At 46.1% G+C, this 22,603-nt stretch overlaps 1 protein-coding gene across 14 annotated transcripts in view; it reads right to left on the bottom strand.

The window, feature by feature from the left end:
• Window positions 1-22,603, bottom strand: part of RGS6 (regulator of G protein signaling 6) — a 511,546-nt gene that overhangs the window by 35,137 nt on the left and 453,806 nt on the right. For all 14 annotated transcript variants that reach the window (XM_054691397.1, XM_054691396.1, XM_037503635.2 and 11 more), the window contains 2 exons: window positions 14,619-14,744; window positions 6,464-6,650 (listed from right to left, as the gene is read on the bottom strand). In XM_054691397.1, coding sequence (XP_054547372.1) covers window positions 6,464-6,650; window positions 14,619-14,744 — 313 coding nt within the window. The remainder of the gene's footprint in view (window positions 1-6,463; window positions 6,651-14,618; window positions 14,745-22,603) is intronic.

The following is a 22,603-nucleotide window of genomic DNA, read 5'->3' as shown; positions in this document are numbered from 1 at the left end:
TAGGGACTTATAAAAGCTAAAGAAGTGGGGCTCAGACAGGTAGGAAGTCTAGGTGAGGATATTCAGGGACCAAAGTCAGTGGAGGGTTGGGCCTCAATCCCCATTCAACTGTCAATCCACTTGACAGACAGATTTTCAATCCAATTCAATCTCCATGAAGTGTTTTTCTGAGGCTTGTTTTGTCTGTAAAGAATGCCATGTTCTTAGACAAGCTCTGCCTGATGGCAGCAAGCCACCCGGGCCTCCTATTTCCTTTGTAATTTTCCTCAGTATAGAACTTTGTGCCCACAGGTCAAGGTCTCACACTTGAGTGAGAGAAAGGATGTTCATGAAATGAATGGTTAGGGAGATGGACAAATGATTGAATTGACCCAGTGACATAGTCCTTGGAACATCCTTGGATGCTCTGAGACTTTTAAAATTGAAGCCAGGCAGCTATTGTATCAGCCAGTCAACCCCATCTCCCTCCTGGAGCCCGTGGGGGTTCTGGAAAGAGGTAAATGCCCTCAGAGGTAGTCCTCATTCTTTCTACTTCCTGTGGTTTCATCCTTCTCTCCAAAACCTGCCAGCACAGCTTTAGACAACATGTCCCGAGATCCAGATCTCTTTTGACTCCAGCCACCCTGCCCACCACCATCCAATTCATCCACCTGTAGCTCAGAATCTTCAATGTTTTCCTACAATCTGTAGACCAGGAAATTTTACTTCCTTAGGATGACACTCTAGGTCCCCTGATTTGGTTCTTACATAATTCTATTTCACCCTAAAAACTCTTTCCAAGACCAGATATCTTCTTCAGAGAATTATTTTCTGATTGAACCTGGACCTCAGCTAATACTAAACTCATTCATTTCAGCGAGTTCACACATTGAAAGAATTTTCAAAGTTATTAGCTCATCTACTCCCCCAAAATCCATATTTCACAGACAAGGAAACTAAAGCAGAAAAGACCAAGGGCCTTGCCTGAGACCATACAGCAGGTAGGTGGCGACATGGGTGCTGTGGTGCCACCCACCAATAAGAGTCAACTCCTAGCATAAAGAACTGAGTAAAAAAGCATGGCCCATTTTTCTGTTGTTTGTTTTTTTTTTCTCTCCCTTCACAAGGCTAAATTTTTGAAATTGGAACAATACAGCAAATGGCTGAGGGCTATGGTCACAGCCCACAGACCTTTATGGAAGATTTGGTCTTGGCCCAAATTTTCAAAAAACCCAAATGGATCAGCAAAAACACAAGTGCAAATGCTGGGACCGTGCTGACAGGGTGACTTGTGAAATATTTCCACAGGAAGCAAACACAGGCAATTAACTTTGCTACAACAATGCATGTGGCCAGATAAAAACCAAAATCCTCTGAAAGAGCCTGCACCTCACCCTCAGCCCCCAATTCAAGCGAGTCTATAAATCTGGCTGAGGCTTCACTCTGGCTACTGACCCCTAACAGGAGGACACAGGCTCACTTACACTAGCATTCTGCTCAACACCAGGAACTCCAAGAACCATCACGACTAGCTGAGGAAGCCACCAGGAGCTCAGTAGTTCAATGGTGTGTGTGTGTATGTGTGTGTGTGTGTGTTTCAAAGGTGTCACAATTCCCACTTAGCAGATGGACAAACAAAGGAGAGCAGATTAAAGCACATCACTGTACAATCCCAGGTAAACTGTTTGGCAGACACAGGATAGGAGCCCGTTCAAGGCTCCCCTGTTCAAGGCCCTTCTTTAGGGATCAGAATGACTCCAGGTCTCAGTATGACAACCAAGCCCTCAGCACTAATAATCCAGGATGAATGTGACCTGGCAGCATACCTGCGGCCAGCACCAGGGAGCAGGCTCAGTACTGGGTGGGAAGGGAAGGCAGGCTGAGTGTCCAGGGCTGGCTAACTCCCCGGCTGAGTGTCCAGGGCTGGCTGATTCCCCAAGGTCCGCTCAGTCCCACTTTGCCCCATCCTTCTCTGATTGGTGCACTGCTGTTCCTGCCCCAAGAGGATGTCTCCTCAGCCTACTCTCCACACAGACTGCGCTTACAGTATACTCTCAATATTCTATTGTCTGTCTTTGTGGATTTTGTAAAGCATTTCACTGGTTTCCTTTGGCTCAGGGGTTTCAGATATGGCCTGTGGCTCAACTACTGTCTGCTGTCTATTTCTTTTTGTCTTGTGAACTGATGATTTTCCCATTTTTATTTTTTTTTTTAAGTCAAATTGGTTTGTGGGACTCCCTGGTGGTAAAAGGGGTTAAGTTGCAGCACAATGAAGCTATTCACAGCCACTGCAGCACGAGTTCAATCACCACCAGGGAGCTACACACACGGCACAGCAGACCTCTCCTGTCTCACCCGCTGCTCCCCTCAGCAGTGTATTTCAGTCAGTCTGCCTGTTCTGTTCCCCACTCTGTCTCTGGTGAATCCTCTCACCCTCCCCCCAGCACCTCTGGCCTGTACCCCAGTTCTTGTATGCATAAATAAAGAAATCTTTAAAAAAATAAAATTGGTTTGTCATTCAACTACATAACTATGTAATTTGGGGAGCACAGCCTCATACCTCCACATGTGCATGAGTTTCACTGACTCCCCACCAAAGCTCAGAGCCAATGCTCTAGTACATTACCCTCAACCCTTCCTCCTACATTTTAAAATGGTTGAAAAAAATCAAAAGAAGAGTAATATTTTATGAATAGTTACATGAAATTGAACTTTCAGTGTCCATAATACTTTTGGCACACAGCCACACCCATTCATTTCTGCTGTTTAAAATGTCACATTCTTACAATGTGCTTACTTTCATAGGGCAGGACTGAGTATTTGTGACATAGATTGTATGACCCACAAAGCTTACAATTTATACTATCTGTCCTTTTACAGAAAAAAAAATTAGAGTTTTAAACCAACCCCTAGTTTTGTGCAAAAGGCAGGCTACTGAATCACCCAGTATACATAAATTGAGGAAGAAAATACAACAAAACAGGGGTCATCTCTGGGTGCTAAGGTTACATGCAATTACTTGACTTTTTTGGTACTAAACATAAAAGTAGAAAAACAGAAGTACTGACATTCGAAAAAGAAAATAGTAAATATTTGCCATCTTACTCCGGGCCAGACACTGGTAGTTAACTACCTAAGAAGGCTTCATGTCTCCTGCCCCACTCTCTGCCCCTATGGTAGGCACCACTGCATCTCTTCTACAGATGAGGGAAGGATGACTTGGGGAATTTATGGCTAGTCAGATGCACTTTGTGTATTTATGGTGGGAACACACTAAAAACCAAAAGGGAACAGGCTATAGTCAGAAAATGGTTTAGGAAGAAGGTTCATTTGAATTCATAGGCGACTAATCCTAACAGGTAGTGAGGAATTAGAGAAGTGCAATCTCAAGAATGTGATATAATGTATTTGGAAGTCCCTGAGACATGCAGGGCATGGTACTAATGGAAGGTGTGTATTCACGACTCGCTAAGGCACAATGTGCTGACTTCTTAAGTTTCCCTATCAAATATTTCTTGAATTAGAAACAATATAAATGTCAAGAACAGAGGACTGGTTGACTAAACTGTGGTGCTTCCACACAAAAGAATACTATGCAACAATTAAGTGCCTGATGGTAATCATATTGTTGCTGCTGCTGTTGGCACTAGGATTGCTCTGTGGTAATGCAGAATAAAGTCAGTGAGAACTGGTGTGAAAAACTGATGCTGTTATCTATGCTGTCTTGAGAACCAGTATTCTCATCATAGAGAAAGTAGGCACAGATATTTATTTTATAAATAACTCATCCTTATTGTTTTGAATTTGAAAAAGAATCAGTATGAACTCATGGTATATTTTTATTATAAACAATAACCACTTATTTCCTACTCTGTCCTCTGTAAAGATCTAGGAGTGAGGAACAATGAGCACCCTGAAGTTTCTAGATTATGGTCTCTATAAAGCATTTCCCACTAAGGGGGACAAAAGCCCATGGAGACATGGCTAGTTCTAGGTCTGCAACAGAGCCTGGAATATCTTAGCTTCCTTGATATTTAGATAATATCAAAGGCTACGAGGGTCATGTCAGAAGGAGCCAACTGGCTAGAGATGCTATCACCCATCAATAAACAATAAACAAAATGAATTAAAACACACCAAATATGTTTAATCCGATGAGCTTACAAACATACTAAAAAAATATTAAAGATCATAATTGTTCACCTTTGGATGAGAATAGTAAACCATACATTATTTGACAACTGGCCAAAAAAGGGGAAAGAGTCAATTACTGCATCTTTCCTATATTCACTGTAATACTAGATAACAAATAGTAGATACATTTAATTATTTATATTTCAGCTAATAAATTAAGAATGATAGAATCAGAACATCACTAATCCTTAATTACTAAAAATGAATCTAAATGATAAACATCTATGACAGCTAAGATCATCAAAAGAGATAGTCAAACATGATGTACCTTCTGATAAAAGTGCACAACACGATCAGTGAAATGGTTTTGCCCCCAAACCCTATAAATTTGATTACATATCTAAACCAGACTATAATTTATAGTAAATACAGATGGTAGAAGAACACATTAAATAGAACCACAGGTCTGCAATCAGAAAAAAATCCACTGTGCGAATCTTTATAGGACAAAGGATATAATTTTTTCATCAAACACTGCAAAAGGAACCTGTTGATTAAAAGGCACTTAAAGGCATAGGCAATCTACTGGAATATGTGGCCCTTATTTGGATTCTGATTTTAAATTAGGTTTCTATAATAGGCATTTATGGAAATACTATAAATTTGAAGTCTTGCCTGAGGTATATTGATAATTTGTTGAAATATGAGAATGGTATTGTGGTCATGCCAGTTTCATGTAGGGATACAAACCTAAGCATTTACAGGTGAAGTGATACAATGTCTTTGATTTGCTTTAAAATAACTCAGTTGTAGTTGGAAAAGTGGGTGTGGACATAGATGATGAACTCAGTCTTATATTAACGATTGCTGAGGTTGGATTACAGTCCCTAAAGATTTGTTTCCACAGGTCTACACATTTCCAGAATACAAGATTAAAATAAATCCTTTCTTATCTTATGTGCAGTGTGATGATACTGGGTTGATGCGTCAAGGTTCTGAGTAGTGGCCTCATGAATGGTTGAACTTTGCACTTCAGATCATTCACCTAGGGAGCTTCTTCATTACCCGGGACTTCTCCATCAATCAGAAAGCTTCTCCATCACTTATGGAGCTTCTCCTCCCACATGGAATTTCTCTATTACCCTCCTCAACAGGTTATGTCAATATGTCCTTTGGAGCATATACATATGCACATACAGACATCTATCCAATAAAAAAAGAGATTTATCATGACTCAAACATTTTGCTTTGATGTTGCAAAGGGTGTGAGGAACTCATGATTTCATAAAGTGAAGACAATGAACTCTACAAACCAAATCCACCTGGCATAGGCATTCAGTGGAGTTCACGACCAGGAGAGAAAAGATAATTATACTGTTGAGGTTGGTGAATGTTTCCATTCTGAAGTTCTGAGCAAATGACAAAGCAATTCGAAATGATGTGGGACACAATGCAATTACTTGCCTAGGAGCCTCTGAGCTTCCCAAGTGCGATAAGAATGTCTATGGGAGGGCGAACTGCCCAATTTTCAACAGGGGACCCCACAGGTGCGAGAAATGAAGGCAGTTGAGGAGATAAGAGCAAAACCTTAAGCCCAGAGGTAGGATGAAGGATGGCAGGAGGAAATGAAACTTAAGGGCCAGGAAGTAAGAAACGGATCTGATGCTTATCTTTGGAAATGGTGGCTCCCAGCCCTCAAGATAAAGTTTACTGTCTGGGGTGGCTTCTGTTTCTTTTGCCATCCGCCCCAGCATCTGGGCTGTCACTGGACCACACAGAGTGAGGGGTGCCTCCTGTGATGATGGCTTCCTCACCTCCTAGAGCTCACACCGTGAGGCACATCTCTGTTGTTCAAACTCCCCCACTAGGTTGTAACCTCCTTAAGGCTTTTGTTTGTTCTTTGTGGCATCTCATCCCATAGTACAGGGCCTGGAATGCAGAGTGCTCCCCAAAGAGCAAAGCACACTGGGGGTCCTGCTGGTGGTATGTGGAGCATGGACGTGACAGTTGGACATGGCCTGGACTCATGGCCCCGTGACACCTCTACCCACTTCGCTGATGTGTTATGACTGACTTATTAATGGAGTTGAGATTTTATAAAACTCTCGAGATTTTTTCTGGAAATGATAACACATATAACTACAAAGTTTATTCCTATGTAATAATGCCACTAATTCCTCCTAGAATTTCATTGCGTGCATATGTGGAATGCTTTCTGCTGATGGCCTTATAAATAATAAAACCTGAAATTCTCACTACATGCAATGCTTCGGACTCATAGTACAGGGTGAGGTGGTGGGATGGGCCAATGAATGGCTTGTAACAGAACCGTCTGAGCAGATAAGCAAACCTGGGCATCTTCGAATGTATATCTTCCTCCATCTTTGACGTTTTGGCTGGTTATCTCATAGCTGTGAGAATCCAGGTTGATTGCACTTGGGGCCCCTGGAGCCAGAAACTCTTGCCAGATTTCTTCCACCCTCTTGGCCACATCCTGGAGGGGTTGTTTTTTGAGATCTTGGACAGCCAACCAGAACCTAAAGTGGAACATACACACAGTCAGTTCCAGGGGGCTCAGTCAAAGAATGGACGCCATTGGATGTGGTCCCCAGGAATGACATCCTGTAAAACTCACACTGTGCCCCCCCCCAGTCTTCCCTGCTATCACTTTGTAGGTTACAAAGACTACTGAAAATGCAAATGGGGCTCCACCATCATGGAGACTTGAAAAGCAGCTCATATCCAAAGATTGCCATATTTCTGGTTACCAGAGTTTTCTCTCTCCATCAGGGTTTCTCAGCCTCAACACTATTGCCAGTTTGGGCTGGGTGATGCTGTTGCAGGGGCTGCCCTGTGCATCATAGGGTGTTGAGCAGCAACTTCTGCTTCTACCCACTTAAAGGCAGTGATGCCCCACCCCCACTATGTGACAACCAAAAACGTGATAGATATTACCCAATGTGCCTGGGAGGCAAAATCACCCCTGGTTAAGAACCACATGGATGCTATGATGCAGTTGGGATCAGTTGGAGGCATTGAAAAAAAAAAATGAAAGATCACAGAAGCAGACAGAATCTGGGAATCACAAAAAAAATTGAGCTGGAGGGATCCAGCTGCTCATGTTCTAGATGGAGAAACTGAGCTGATTCCCAGCGCTTAGCCTATGTAAGGATCTCAATAAACAGCTGTAGGATAGAAGATGGCTCATCTAGAACAAAGCTGAAGAGGCACATAGGGGGATCACTCTGATAAGAAAATCTCTAGGAAGCATCAGGGAGAAAATCTCCATTTCACATCCACATTTGCCTCTTGTGAACCCCTGAGAATCAGCATAGTGGAGGCTGCTGGGAGAGCTGGGTGTGAGTTCTTTGCTGAGAGCAGCAGTGACTAGAGGCAAAGCTTGGACATCTGCTCCCCATGTCCTGAGGATGGTTCCAAGCACCCTAGGGAGGACTTGCAGGAGAATCTAGGTCTGAGTGGTGCACAATTTCCCCATCAATGAGATGTGAGGACAGTCCCCTGGCTATGCGGGTCTCATAGTCATGGCAATCACATGCAGTCAAGTCAATGAAAGGACAAAGACAAGAGAAGTGGAGCCAGGACATGGTGGAAAGTGCATTCAATCTGTCATCGAATTTCACCCAAAGTAAGATGTACTTCTTTTTTTTTTTTTAAAAAAGGTTAAACATGTTTTTCTGTTGCTGTTTAGAGAAATGTCTTTGGAGCCAAGTGCATGGCCCAAACACACCACTCAGTGGCTACATGAGGTAATGCAACTCTTAGTCCACAAGGAGAGAAAGTGTGCGTGCATGCGTGCGTGCGTGTGGGGGGTGTGTGTGTGTGTGTGTGTCTCCAAGTCTCCCTCCGATTTTCCATTTGTGATTCTAATGATCTCCTTAAAGAAAAGCATCATGGCTCCCTCATTGATCCTGAAGAGCAAGAGGCAGAAAGGAAACTTAATAGCCTAATGACTTCACTCAACCGGAAGATCAGAAGTACAGCCCTGTCCTCATCCTGGCAATGCCACCATCTGCATTGTTGTACTCTCTGGCATCTCTACCCTCATCTGCAAAACGCCTACAGAGTGGGGAGATGTGTGACACGAGCCTGAGAAACTTCCTGTGCAGGCTAGACCCTGAAATGCTGCCGGTGCTGAGGGCAGAAGAGTGAAGGGGCTGGCTGGTGTGATGGCTACAGGTTCAACACAGGGCCAGCCCCAACCCCCTGCACCCCATCTCATTCTCCCCGAGGTACCTGGGCAGCAGCTGTCTGTCATCACCCACGCTCAATTCCAGTCCTTTCTTTGTTCCCAGGTGCTCGGTGCACATGTCCTCTGGCTCTCCAGGTAGAAGTACACTGAGTGGGTCCTTCACCAGAGGCCAGAGGGGTGGGCAGGAAGTGCCTGAAAGGAGGTGTTAGCTGGTCCAATTGTTCAGGAGGATCCTTGCAACTTGGCAGGGTCCAAATTCTTCTCCATCTGCCAGGTCTGTCCCTGAGACCTCTCTGCCCCACCCTCCAGGTCCACCGTGCAAGGAAGGAGGTGGCTGGACATGTAAAGGTGAAAATGGCCCACTGGTGCTGACAGTGCCTCTCAGGCCTTCATGTCCTGGAGCACTGTGTTTGGCAGGTGAGATTTAGTAAACCCAGCACCTAAGGAAAAAGCTGATTTTTTCCAAAGCCCTGGAAGGAGCGCTAATGGATAACCCATCAAAGACTGTCAGTGAGTCCTCGCAGGGGGCAGATGGAGGAAGGCCCCATCTCAGGGAGTCGCCTCCGGCTGGGTCCGAGGCTGGAAGCTACTTCCCTGGACCAGTGTCCTTCCCAAGCCCACCAGGGCTGCAGTTTCTCACACAAATGGATGACCCCAGGGGGGACTTCCTGCTCCCTCAATCACTGTCATGTAAGGCTTTGCCCTCTGTCCCTTGCTCCTTGCTCCAGTCTGCTCTGAGGAGGCGCCATGGCGCCCCTCTGGGAAAGCCTGAGGACCCAGCAGTCTGGGGCTCCCTGTGGCTCCTGAGACCACAGGAACCCTTTGGCTGGACGACTGGGGAGCCACATAAATGAACACCGCTCAGCTGGGTATCGAGAGGTCTGCAGCTGATGTAAATGGAAATTTCAGAATCAAATTTAATAAACTTTTACATAAAAAATTAAAAGGTTCCCTTTGTCAGAGAAAACCAAGAATTAAAAAAAAAATACAAAGAGAAACAATGGTGTGCTGGAGGGGACAGGGAGGGAGGAGGGACGGAGGAGGAGGGGGGGCGCCAGTCCCCAGACAGCAGTTTTTCTCTCCTCGCAAGCGCGGGGACCCTCTCTGCCTTCTGTCTGCCTTGGAGATGACCTGCCTTATCCCTCTCAGGTGACAGCAAAAATGCTGTCACAACAGCATCCTGATATCCCATATGTGTTTACCATCACTGGCTTTGAAAAACCTTTGTGTCAATTTGAAATTCAAAACAGGCTTTGGTTTGTGTTTGCCATCTGCGAGCCCACAGGCCTGAGCGGGGAGCTCCGGGCCCGGGCTGCCCAGCCACACGCCCCTCTAAAGAACCACAAAAGCTCCCCTCTGCACATCTACAGCGACGGGGCACTGGTGGGGCTTGAGCAGCTTCTGCTCTTATCAAAAGCCTGCAGGTACTGCTCCTCCTTGAGGACGCCAGCAGGGAGGGGGCCACCAGCAGCAGCGTCAAACCCACCCATCCTGCACTAAGCCTCTGTGCTTGCAGCCGAAAGGCTGTCGTGACTGGCAAGCCGCAAGGACATGCTGGTATCAGGAAGACCACCTGTCCTGCCTCGCCTGAGTTGTCAGAGCCACGAGAGGCAGCCGGCGTGCTGGCATGTGATCCGTGTCAAGGGCTCAGGAATGCAGGCTGAAATGGGCCTTCCGAGAGAAGCGTGCTAGGCCCACACAGCACCAGTCCAGGTGGCTGTGGACGGGACTATGGGCAGTCCAGGGCTGCCCTGGAGGCCTCTCCTCTCTCTCTGCACTGGATGCTGATGGGAAGTGGGTTTTTTCCTCACGGTTGGCTATAACAAAAGGAACCAAGCAAGGTAGTCATTCTGGAGTCTGCCAGGGATCTGGGCAGCGCCCCCACTTTCTAGCTTACCTATCTTTTCATCAAGTAGGATTTTTATGGTTAGGAAAATCGAGTTTTTAATTCACTCCCAGAGCAAAGCAAACTCCATGCAGAAGGAAGGGTTTCTGTGCCCTCTACTGGTCAGCAGAGACACAGGAACGACGGATTCCACTTGACTATCTCTGGTGGGGCTGAGACCCTCTGGTGCCACCATCAGCATCAGCCCCACAGAAGCCGAGTTGTCTCACTGGGCAGTGGCTGAAAGGCTGCAGATTGTCACGGCAGGGTACGAGTCACCTCAGTTCAGATTAATCATGTGTTTGGTTAGCGGTAAATCCTGCCGGGCCTAGTGAACCTTCCGAGGTCTCCCTAGGACTCAGGGCAACTGTCGGAGATGGGAGCTCTCCAGGCGAACCTGGCAGCTCCCCTGCGCTCTCTTTAATTGCTTCTCTCTTCAGCTGACACTGTGTGGAACTAGGATAATCAATCTGCAGGTTAGAAGAACAACCACGTTCTCTCAGGAGACGTTACAGCTCATAAAAAATGTACGGGGGACGCTCTTTGCTGCAGGTTTTGATTTTTAACTCGTGCCCTGCCACGTGGCAGAGGATGCTGAGCCAGGAAGGACAAAGGTGGTAGCCGGGAAATGAAGAGGGGGCAAAGTTGGCAAGGAGTTCCTGTCACCATTCAGGAGAACACAGTGAGGAGGCCCGATTACTTGCTGGCGCTCCCTGCTTCGGAACTGAGAACTCCCCACCTATGGATGAGAGACCACATACACCCCCAAGGCCTCAAGCAAACAGTCTCCAAGGGCCCACGTAGCCAAGTGGAAACCTGGGCCCAGCTCAGGGTGCCACAGGGAGCATACAATCACGCGGCCGGGTGTCTGAAGCAAAGGGGGCTGGTCATGCCTCTGCCAGGGCCTGGAGGGAATGTATCTCCCTCATCTCCAAGCTCACCCAGAAGAAACTGATCAAAGGAGGCTTCAACTTACATAATATGACCACAGGTATCCTTCCATAAAGAATCCAGGGGGCACTTTGCAGTTGTGGAAGAAATACCCACATCTCTTCTGTTCTGAAGCTCCGTATAAATTCAACTGCTTGGCTACTTCACTGGCAAATTTTTCAGGGTGCTGTGCAAAAGTGTTCCAATCTCACTATCCCTTTCAGGGAGATGCGTGGAGCACAGGAGATGGAAGGGGAGAGGCCCTTGGCAATGCATCTCTTCTGACCATCCTCTTTCTCTTTTCTGCCCATGCTCCAGTGCCAATTGCCTGTGCTCTAGATCACTTCTGGGCAGAAGGGACAACCCCAGGGTGGCCAATGCAGCAGATGGGCCCCAGTTTGCAGCTCCCAGGAGCTGCCCCCACATGGAACACAGTACAGGTGACTCTGTACTGCCTACATGGTTGCCCTTGGTAAGGGTAAAAAAACGTTCTGCTCTGAATCCTTGGTACTGGGTCAGGGAAGGGGCTAAAACGATAGCTGTGGCTGAAGGAATGAACACAAAGGGAAAGGGAAGAAACCTGGTTGTGGGTGACTGAAGAATCCTAAAGTTATATGATTTAAAACTGAGCTTCTCCCCATATATCCAATTATGCTGAATATCATAAAAGTAGAATTTGGGCCTCCAGAGAGGATTTTAAAAGCTCTTGGGCTATACGTTTTATCTCTGGCTGTTCTATTTTCTTTATCCTCTCTCCTGTCATGGATCAGAGGGGACCCTCTTTAAGTCTGGGTTTATGCATTCATGCTGGGGGTGTAGATTAGTCCCCGCTCACTCACACGTGCTCACACACGCTCCTTCCCCCAAGACTGAATGTGGTCCTCCTGTCTCGGGAGGAAGGCGCTGGCATAGGCACAAGAGGTGATGACAGGACTAGCTCTGAGCCCCCGCCAGACACCCACTCCTCTGGCTCTCAGGCCTTGATGGTGAAGCACATGTGTGAGACGAGCCTGAACCCCAAGTGCTCTGGCTGCGCTTAGGTGGCAGGGCTGAGCCAGCAGGTGGTCCTTCTCCTGGGCTCCTTCTAAGGACCAGCATCCTGGGGTCATTCTTCAAGTGTCGTCCCAGTGCAGATGGCAGAGGCCATGTGATTACTCACAAACTGAGAAATAGTTGGGCAGAGGGGGCCTCTATACCACCTCATCATGGAGACCCACAGGGACCAAAGATGAAGAGAGATGGGAAGGAACCCTGGAGGTGGACTGAAGGCTGAGCTGGCCATACAGAGAGGTGACCTGGGGCATCATGCTGGCCCCGGGACCCACCTCCAGGCAGTTTTAGAAGCTGTCTGAATACCACCCTAACGAGGAGGGTTAAAAGTCAAGCCTATGGGCCTCCCCTGGTGGTGCAGGCGGTTGAGTGCTGCGCTGTGAGACTGTCTGCAGCCTCTGCAGTGCTGGTTCGATCCCGGCTGGCTGGCGAGGGTCCCACATGGCGTGGCAGACCTCTCCTGTCTCGCCTGCTGCTCCCCTCAGCAGTGTGTTTCAGTCAGTCTGCCTGTTCTGTTCCCCACTCTGTCTCTGGTGAATCCTTTCACCCTCCCATGAATCTGGCCTGTACCCCGGTTCTTGTATAAATAAATAAATAATTTTTTTTTTTTTTTTTTTTTTTTAAAGTCAAACCTCTGTCACAAATACCTGGTTAGGAATGGAAACAAAACTCAGATATTTCAGCACAAGGAAAGAACCCTTGTGTCAAAGCTCATCTGGTTTACACCAGGCATGTAGCTACCTCAAGAGGCATCTCTGCACACGTTCATGGCATCTACATGTCTCCCCCAGGACATCACGGTGTGGGAGAGTCCCCCTGCCCCACCTTTGCTCCAAGGACCTTTCAGTTCCTATGGGCTCCCTTCCTCTTTTTCATCTATTGGTGTCCTGTGTATTTTTCCAGGTATAGTTTATGGTTTGCCTACTCTGGCTTATATTCTTCCCTGCCTTTTAAAAATCTTTCCAGGGCCTCCCGGGTGGCACAGTGGTTAAAGTCTCAGCACTATCAAGCCAGCCACTGCAGCATGAGTTTGATCCCCGGCCAGGGAGCTGACCTATGTGGCACAGCAGACCTCTCTTGTCATGCCCGCTGCTCCCCTCAGCAGTGTATTTCATTAGATCTGCCTGCTTTGCTCCCCACTCTGTCTCTGGTGAATCCTCTCACCCCTGCACCTCTGGCCTATACCCCAGTTCTTGTATCCATAAATAAATGAAAATAAATCTTTAACAATAAATAAATAAAAACTTTCCATATGTTTTTTGGAGTTTATACTTGTTTCTACTCAATTAATGATTTAATAGTTTCTTCCTCAAGGACCTACAAGGTCATTGCAGGTGGAGATCCCGAATCTTGATTTTCCTGCATCCCTCAGCAGATTCTTGATACAGCATAGGTGTGTAATAAATATCACTTGATTGATGTGTGGGACTGATAGGGTCTCTAATGCCCAATAAATAAAATGGATTTCGCACATTAACACCGTAACAAACAGTTTTTCACCTGCTGTATATGCTCTGACTTTTTAAAGTTAAAAATTATTTTTAAAAAGTTAATAATGCCACTCTTTGAAAAAAAGGCCATTAGAAGACAGGAGTCAACCTCATATATGAAAGAGAAGCTTGTGCCAACAAGAAAACACTGAGATTTCCATCCGAGCCACCAAGAAGTCACCAGTTTGCTAAGATTACTAAAGGGGCTTAGATGAGTGGTAAGTTTTCCCTGGGTCTCTGTGTTCCATGCAAAATACCATGAGGGTCTCCCAAGAAGCCCAAGGACCCCCTCCTTGTAACCAGTATCTTCCCTTTTCTTCCTCCTCACAATGGGCCCTGTGTTTTGAAAGTTGTATTTTTTTCTTTAAGTAATAGCATTCATATGTTAATACATTTCCCTGATCCTGATTAGTCAGAGACCAATAGGAACAATCAGTTGTTCTCACTGGCATCAGCAACCAGATTAACTGCTATGTAGACGGATGGACTTCCCGCTAAAGGAAAAGCTTGATTTAATTCACTTTCACAGTTATGCCTCCATTAATTGAATGCTGTTTAGTTTGGCTTTTTGAAATTCTGAAGTGGAGCCCAAGTCTCCTCTTTCCTTCTATTTAGCTTGCTGAGTCTGTAGGACTCCAGGCTGGGGGCGATTTGATGGAGAGGGTCTCTTGGTTGCCTCTTCCACTCGGAAGCTCCATGGTTCTATGGTTTCAGCTAAAGATTGGTGTGATCCAATCCACTTGACCATTTTCTTATCATTGAAGGCATGTCTTCAATAACTTGAAAATTGTCATCTGGACTGAAAGAACTAAAAACGCTGGTGTTGGGAGAGCTAACATATGATGACAAAGCTCCCTACAAAGTGTCTCCTCCATTTTGGCCTTAGCCAGATTAGCTGAAATTTGAATATAATATTCAAAATATATAATATAATATTTACCTGAGGTTTTCTGAGCTGAATTCGGACTCCAGGAATCGTAGGAATTGGTCCCGTCCCACCTGGTCCTTCAGTATCTCATCAAAGGAGAAGCCCCATCTCTTCACTCGCTGCTGGCTGGGCTCCTTGCTTTTGGAGGAAACAAAAAAGGTTAAAAATGACCAATACCAGGGAAAAACTGTGTCACAGTCTTGAATGTTGTAAATCTATTTTGCTGCCATACAACAATGGGAAAATCTCATATTTAAGCAATAGATTCTATAAAACCTATGCAAACTCCAAAGTCTTTTGTATGCCAACAGTAACCAACAAAACAATAAAAAATATCCTTAAAAAGGACAACAGGATGCTCATTGAGTGGCTGCAGGACAGACAACCACCTCACTGATCTGGCGTCCCGGGACCATTCCCATTATTTATAAGCCCAACTGTTGGCTTCATCACTTTTCCACCATTTTAAAAAATATAAATGAGGATGTCTTGTGAATGCAGCCTTTTGTTAATATTTCCCACCCTCCATCTGTTCCTCAATGCACAGGGGAGAAAGGAATCCCGTGTATAGACACCAGGTCAGAGTGCATCCGCGCCTCTAGGCAGGCCTCCGCGCTGTCTAGGACAGAGGGGTGTCTCCACTTATTGATTCCACCTGCATGTGCTCACACAGCTCTAGACATGTTCCCAGCATTTACATGTGTTAACTCTCTGGGGCTTCACAACTATTCTGGGGAAAACAGTACTAACATGATTGCCATTTTATAGATTGAGAAACCAAGACAGAATGATCATTTGTCCAGGGACTAGAAAGTGATGGAATAAATTTATTTAAATAAATTTGAACTAAAGTTTAAGTTTAAATTTAAATTTTTTTTAAAGATTTATTTATTTATTTATATAAGCACTGGGTACAGTCAGAAGCACGGGAGGGAGAGAGAATTCACCAGAGCCAGAGCAGGGAGAAGAACAGGCAGAAGGACCGAAGTACACTGCTGAGGGGAGCAGCGGGCGGCAGGAGAGGTCTGCCCGCCATGTGGGACCCTCGCTGGTGGCCGGGGATTGAACCGGTGCTGCAGAGGCTGCGGGCAGCTTCGCAGCCCAGCGCTCAACCGCTGCGCCACCGGGGAGGCCCCTAAATTTAAATTTTAACTGAGGGGAAGATGCAAGGGCATGGGGAGGGAAGAGGCCTGATGGGACATGGTGGAGGGATGTGTGGGTTTTGGCAGGCTATGAAAGTAGACATTTGTAGAGGTTTGAACCTATAATCTATAGCAGATACAAAGATGTAAACCTACTTTAACTTAATAAACATAATTAGGAAAACATTTATTCATTAATTAAAAAATTTAATTTAATGTTTAAATTTTACATTTAAATGGCCATATTGGTTGGTGGCTACTGTATTGGAAAGCACAGTTCTGGACTTAAGCAATTCAAGTGCAGCCCTTCTATTTCTGCATGGCTAGTTGTGCTCAGCAGCAGCAGGATCTTCCAATTTTGAGGTTGTGTCCTTGGGGGCTCAGGGAGGTTCTTGTGCATGCTCCATGCCTCCAGGCTTGGCCCAATAGGGTCACAGGAGGTAGAGCAAGACCATCAGGCCAAACGATGGAGAATTCTGGGAAAGATCTCTTCCAACACACCAGCCTGGACCTTTTACAATGAGACAGGAAGACAAATACTGGATTCTCTCAAACTCAAGCCACAGAACCAGTCAAACTTGATACTTTTCTATTGGACAAAAAGCAGTGTTTCAGAGAAACAGGCGCGGGGTTGAGGCCAGCAGCAAACGTAAGCCCTGGAGAGCAGCAGGATGCTGTCTCGTTCTGCCAGGGTCTTGCTGTGACCTGGAATGGGTTCAATCATCTGCTCTTTGCCAGTCAAGGTGGCAGGCTATGCAGGGATGGTGCTGATGGCAGGTGCACCCCAATCAAAGGCTGTACCCAGAGGACCAGATGTGTTAAGTTGCTCAGTCTTTGCAGCAGCTGCCTTGGGGTACATGCCCACCACCAGTGTCACCCACTTTCTGGTACTCAAGCAGTGAGTCCACATTCATCCTGTCAGTTTCCTCGGTGGTCTCAGGGGTGAGACAAGGGAGAGGGGCCATTTTGGGGGGCAGTGGGACAGAAAGCTTGAGGTATCACTTTAGGACAGACAGCTACAGGTCACCCTCTCTTCAGCAAGATGAGGAGGAAACCCTGTTGTAGTTTTCTAGGGAGACTATCATAACTACCAAAAAACTGGTGACTTAAAATGGTGGATGTTTATTCTCTCACAGTTCTGGAGAGTTAGTCTGAAGTCTCTGAAGGTTCAAGGGGAGCATCTACACCTGCCTTTCTCTAAGCTTCTGATGTTGTCAGCAACCCTGGGCATTCCTTGGCCTGTGGACACATCACTCCAATCTGCCTCTGTGGTCACATGATCATCTCCCCATGTATCTGTGTCTATACATGGCATAGACCCTGTGTCTCTGCTGTCTCATGAACATGACAATCATGGTGACAAGGAGCCCACTCTACTCCAGCACAACTGCATCTGTAACAGTCTTGTTTCCAAGTAAAGTCACATTCTGAGATTCCAGGAAGGACATGCATTTTGGGGGTGACACCCTTCAACCTAGCACATTTGTGTTCTCTTGACTATCCATCATTCATAATCATATTTCTATTACTGAATGCTCCACATCTGCCCCTTTTTCCTCCGAGGACATCTGTCCCTCAAGATCTATTCTATTAAAAGGTCCTTGGCTATAACTCCTTTATATGCATCTTTCCTGTATCACTTAGGTGTTTCCAAGCATCATTCCCTATATGTTTTAATATCAGATTTGAACATGCTACTACTGCTGAATAGTCTCTGTGGTTCTGAAATAATTCTGAAAATTAAGATCTCTGGACACTCTCCCCCAGGTGATAGGTACAGCGGCTCTCTCTTGGCCAGGCTCAATCAGTCTATCCATGGAATTTATTACTATCCATTGTGTAGAAATGTTTCCTTGTGATATGTATATTTTTTACTATTGCTTTGTATCATCATTTAGCTTCTTAAAGGCTATGTCATTGTCTCCCCCACTATCTTGTGAACTCCTTCAGTCGGAGTCCATGTCTCATGTCTTTGTATTCACCACACTGTTTTTCACATAGAAAATGTTCAACATCAAGAGGAAATCAATAAAAAAGTGTGTATGGAGATGTAGGTGATGTGAGTTATCTAGCATTTTCTAACACTAGCAGGATGCCTTTTCCTAACTCTTACTTGTCTTCTCTACCCATTGAGTCTCACTAAATTCTTACTTTCCCCTGGGAAGTTCAAACCAACACCTAGCAAGGACAGATGGTTCTCCAAGGAAGTCATCATTCATTCCAACTGACCTTCCAATCAAAAGAACGTGGGGGAATTTCCCTAAGTGAAGGCAAGAAAGCCATATTCAGAGGAAGCAAGTACCTATAAAACACTCATTTCTGTAGGGGCCACACAATGTCAGGCATGGTGCAAGGAGCCTCCCTTACAGTAAGTAGCTCATTTGAGTCTCAACATCAGTGAGAGAGGTGGAGGTTTATATTTAAATTTCCAGAGTTCAAAGGACTCATCAGATTGCCCAAAGCCACACAGCTGGCAGTTGTGTGAATTAGAAGCAGGGTCTGCCTGTCTTCAAAGCTGATTCTTTTATTCCACTTCAAATATCTTTCCTTTTGTTGTATTTCCCTGATTTATTATCTAAACCAATACTGGGGGAAAGATACCAGCTAGCTTAGAAAGGTTTTTGATTTATTGCAAAAATTATGAAACAAAGGACAGTTCTTCAAGAGTAGGAATGTCCAGTGACCCCTTCCCATGGCCAAAGCTACTGACAGAACCATCACAATTTTATTTAATGCTTCAAGAACAATCTAAGGGTCCTAAATACACCAAGGGCGGGGGGGGGGTAGGCCCATTATTTATTGCTGTGTAACATTATCTCAGTGTTATCTATCTCACAGATATCACAGATATCTAACACTATCTCACAGTTATCTCAGTGGCATGAAAGAGCAATTTGCTATTTTCATACCAAGGTATCCTCTCTTACTATTCCACTGGCCTTGGCTGAGTGCTTCTCATTTGGGGGCTTTCAAATATCTGTAGTCAGAGGCTGGAGGTGGGGTCATCTAAAGGCTTGACTGGGGTGCGCATCCAGGGGGGCTCATCCAATGCAGTGGATGCTGCTGATTGGCCAGGAGCTCAGCTGAGACTGTCGACCTTGTGGTTCTCCAGTGGCTTGGGCTTCACACAGCATGGCTGGTGGGTTCCAAGAAGGAAAATCTCAGGAGCAATTGTTTCAAATAACCAAGGGAGAAGCCTCAGGGCTGCTCTATCACCTGTTCTCTAACATTATTTCTACCATATTCCATTGGTCAAATGAGGCACCGAGGCCAGTCCAGATGAAAAGGGAGAGGTGGGTCTCTGATGTGAAAAGTTGCCCATGCAGACAAAAAGGGAAGGCACGGAGGGGGCCGTATTTAGAATCTGACTACCACTGGGAAGGAGCGTGACTAATATCCTGGATTAATAGTTCTATCAAACTTGCTGAGCATGGACAGTCTGCCTCTGGCAGGTCGGGCTGGCAGGATGCCAGAGGATGCCTGTGGTCCAGCAGGATGAGTCAGGTTCCTTGTAGCTCTTTGCTCATTTGCCACACCCAGCGGAGAGAGGAATCTAACCCTAAATCTTGTGGTGAGAGCAAATGATGAGCCACAGTTCTGCTGGCAAGGCCAGGTTTTTGTTTGATCGACTGTCTGGTTAACGGCAATAACAGAACACTCTCCAGTAGCTCCTGAGACACCCTCCTGGCAGTGTCTAGACTACAGCATTCTCTCCAACTGTGATCTGGCAACTTTTGGCTGTATTTTTCCCTCAATGGGGAGCCCTTGCTTTCACTAGTTTCTTTAACTTAACTTTACTTCTCAGAATTTTTAAGGGCAGTCTTTTTACCCTCTGAATAAAAACATTCATTTCTAGACTTCATAGTTGGAGAATGAGAGATGATTAAAGTGGAACGTTTTATTATTTATGCAACATCCTGTATCATCTTCCCAGTGATTCTGTTAAACCCTGTGCTGTCTCCCCAGGGCTGCCTATGGTCAACATACGGCAGAAACAGAATGTTCTTCATGTTTCTAGAATCCAGATGTTGCTGACACAGGTTTAGGTATGCCCTCTGCCCTAAACATGGTAAGAGCCCACCTGGACCCCACTCACACCCAGTAGAAGCCAAAGCCTCACATGGATCCCAAGACATCCTGCTGCCTCATGCGCTACGTCTGCTCTTCCACACACCTTCACCTGTCTTCGCTCGAAGCCTCTTTCATATGAGGTGTTGTGGGTGGGGTAGAAGACTTCACTAAAATTCAAGAGTCTGAGACAATTTAAAAATCCTTGAAAAGCTCTTGGATGCTTAGTGCTAGAATTTTCCTGGCCCTGCTCAGGGCTTGGTCTCTCTCATCACTAGTTCCTGTCTCCTTGCTTTTCACTGTCCTTTGGTCTCCCCTTTCAGGAGCAAAAACTACATTTTCCCCACTCTGCACAGCCCAGCCCTCTCCTGGCAGCTCTGCTGACAGCTCTGCCCTCACAGCCTGACATTGTGTTACATGTGACTTATCAATATCCTTTGTCAAAGGAGGAGGGAGCCTATGGCCAGGTGGCAGGATACACGTTTTATTTACCTTGCCCCATTTGTATCTTTTTTTTAAAAAAAGACTTATTTATTTTTATACAAGCACTGGGGCACAGGCCAGAGGTGCAGGAGGGTGAGAGGATTCACTAGAGACAGAGTGGAGAGCAAAACAGGCAGATGACCAAAATACACTGCTGAGGGGAACAGCAGCCACGACAGGAGAGGTCTGCCATGTCATGTGGGAATCTCCCTGGCTGGCTGGGAATCGAATTGGTGCTGCAAAGGCTGCAGACAGCTTCACAGTGCTGTGCTCAACCCACTGCACCACTGGGGAGGCCCCCATTTGTATCTTGAGAGCCCTTCTTGATCAGAACTGGGCACATGATAAGTTTTCAATACATATTTGTAGAATTAAGCTAAGGTGAGTAAAAATGACTTGATTACTTTACTGGTCATCTCCAGCCTTTGTTTTGTGGACAGGAACAATCTCTAGGCTGAAGCAGGTTTTTGGCGCTGATCCCAGACAGGTTCCTAGTCACTGCCAGCATCGAGTGAATAGGAAGGTCCTACTGGGAGAGGAAACAGGCTTTCATGCGTTCTCTTTATTTCACTTGCATCTGAGTAGCTTGATTCTGCCTGAAGGTGGACAGACATTGTGGGTGGTGGGTCACGGCTCAGAGCAGAAGCCTGAGCAATCAGAGCAGGCTCGCAGCACTGCCGGGAGGGGCAGGTGTCACCCGCTTGGGCACAAAGTGTTGACAGGCTGAGATAAGCCAACAGGCAGGCGACCACCATTGCCACAAATTATCATGTGCTTATTTGTGACTTCCAGAATGAAGGAGGGAGTCCCAGCATCGTCCAGGGCAAGCAAGTTCATGCACTTCCCTCTCCTCCATTCCCGAACACCAGTGAAACAAGCAGAGGAATAGTCACGTCTATCTAACATCCAACCAATACTTTCCAAATGCCTACTGTGTACCAAACACAGGTCTCGGTGCACAGATAATTTTAAATCCTATTTGGGAAAAGAACTAAGGGGAGGATGTAGGAAGAAAAGACAGGGTGGACAGGGTAGCCACTATGGACTGAGTGGTCACAGCAGGCCCTTCCGAGGAAGGGACACAGATGCCAGGTGGGACATAGATGAGAAGGAAACCCAGCCACGTGGGGACCCAGCAGAGTGCTTCAGAAAGAGGGAGCAGGCCAGGTAAGAGTTCAGTGAAATAGATATATCTATCTATCTATACACATACACAAGTATTTAAATATACACATATAATTATATATAAATATATATGCATGTTAAAAATTATAGTTTAGAGATAAACTATATACACAAATATACACATCTATTTATAACCCCATAGTCTGTAGAGGTGAACACATTTCCCATCAGCAGATGATAAACCTTGAGCAATCTTGGGAAGACAGGAAGCAGATGGACTAAACTGGTGATACAGCTGGTTGAGAGCATCTTATGATTCCGATTGGACCATCAGAGAGGAATGTAACTGGGTGTCCCCAGCAGAAGTCCGGGGAAAGTCCCCAGCTCTGATCTGCAGGACTGGAGTTGGAGGCCATTGGTGGGCACTGGACAGAGGGCATGGGGAGAAACTCAGAACTATGGAATCCAGGCTCCATGAGGCAGAGAGGGTCTTCTCTGGAAACGGGGCATGTTTTCTGCTCAGTTTCTGATATGGGCAATACACCAGAGGTCTCTACTGACCTAGGGGTGAAACAGAAAATACAGAGGACAAGACACCTCAGCCAACTAGGGAGACTTTCAGACACTGCCACCTTCCCCCAACTTCTCATTGGCTTTTGCCAATCTTATCAGTTCCCCTAAGATCCTGTAGCAGAAATGAGAAGAGTGGACTTATTGGGGAGCACTGTAGAGAGGAAAAAAACGAACTTCAGAAACTCCTCAGGACCTAAAACACAGAACCGAGCACCCAGCCACTGGATGTCATGAAGGCAGGCAGGCTGGAGCCCCCCAGCCCTCACTCTGAGGGCCCAGCTTCAGTCTGATCCTGGACCATGTTCCCAGGACCCCAGGAAGAACCCTGCGGAGTTACCTGTACCCTCTCATGAACACACTTAGGGGAACTGCTCAGAGGGAAGCCTGCTGGCGTGGGTGGGGCAAACCCACTGACCCAGAACTATGCAAACTGTGCTGTGCCTAAGAATAGCCTAGAATGCTTGCTAAAAGCATGCCACTTGGAGCATCTGGATTTTTAGTGAGCACCCCAGGTTATTCTGGTGCACCCCAAGATTTGGGAGCCAGGACCCACACAGCGGCTGAGGGAGCCCTCATCAGCTATGATACAGCCCATCTGGACCAGTG

This window comes from Talpa occidentalis, unplaced genomic scaffold, assembly GCF_014898055.3.
Source record: "Talpa occidentalis isolate TD23 unplaced genomic scaffold, MPIMG_talOcc4v2.1 talOcc4.11, whole genome shotgun sequence".
NCBI classification, from domain to species: domain Eukaryota; kingdom Metazoa; phylum Chordata; class Mammalia; order Eulipotyphla; family Talpidae; genus Talpa; species Talpa occidentalis.
Note: the sequence above shows the minus strand (reverse complement) of the source record. Positions and strands in the feature narration are given on the sequence as shown.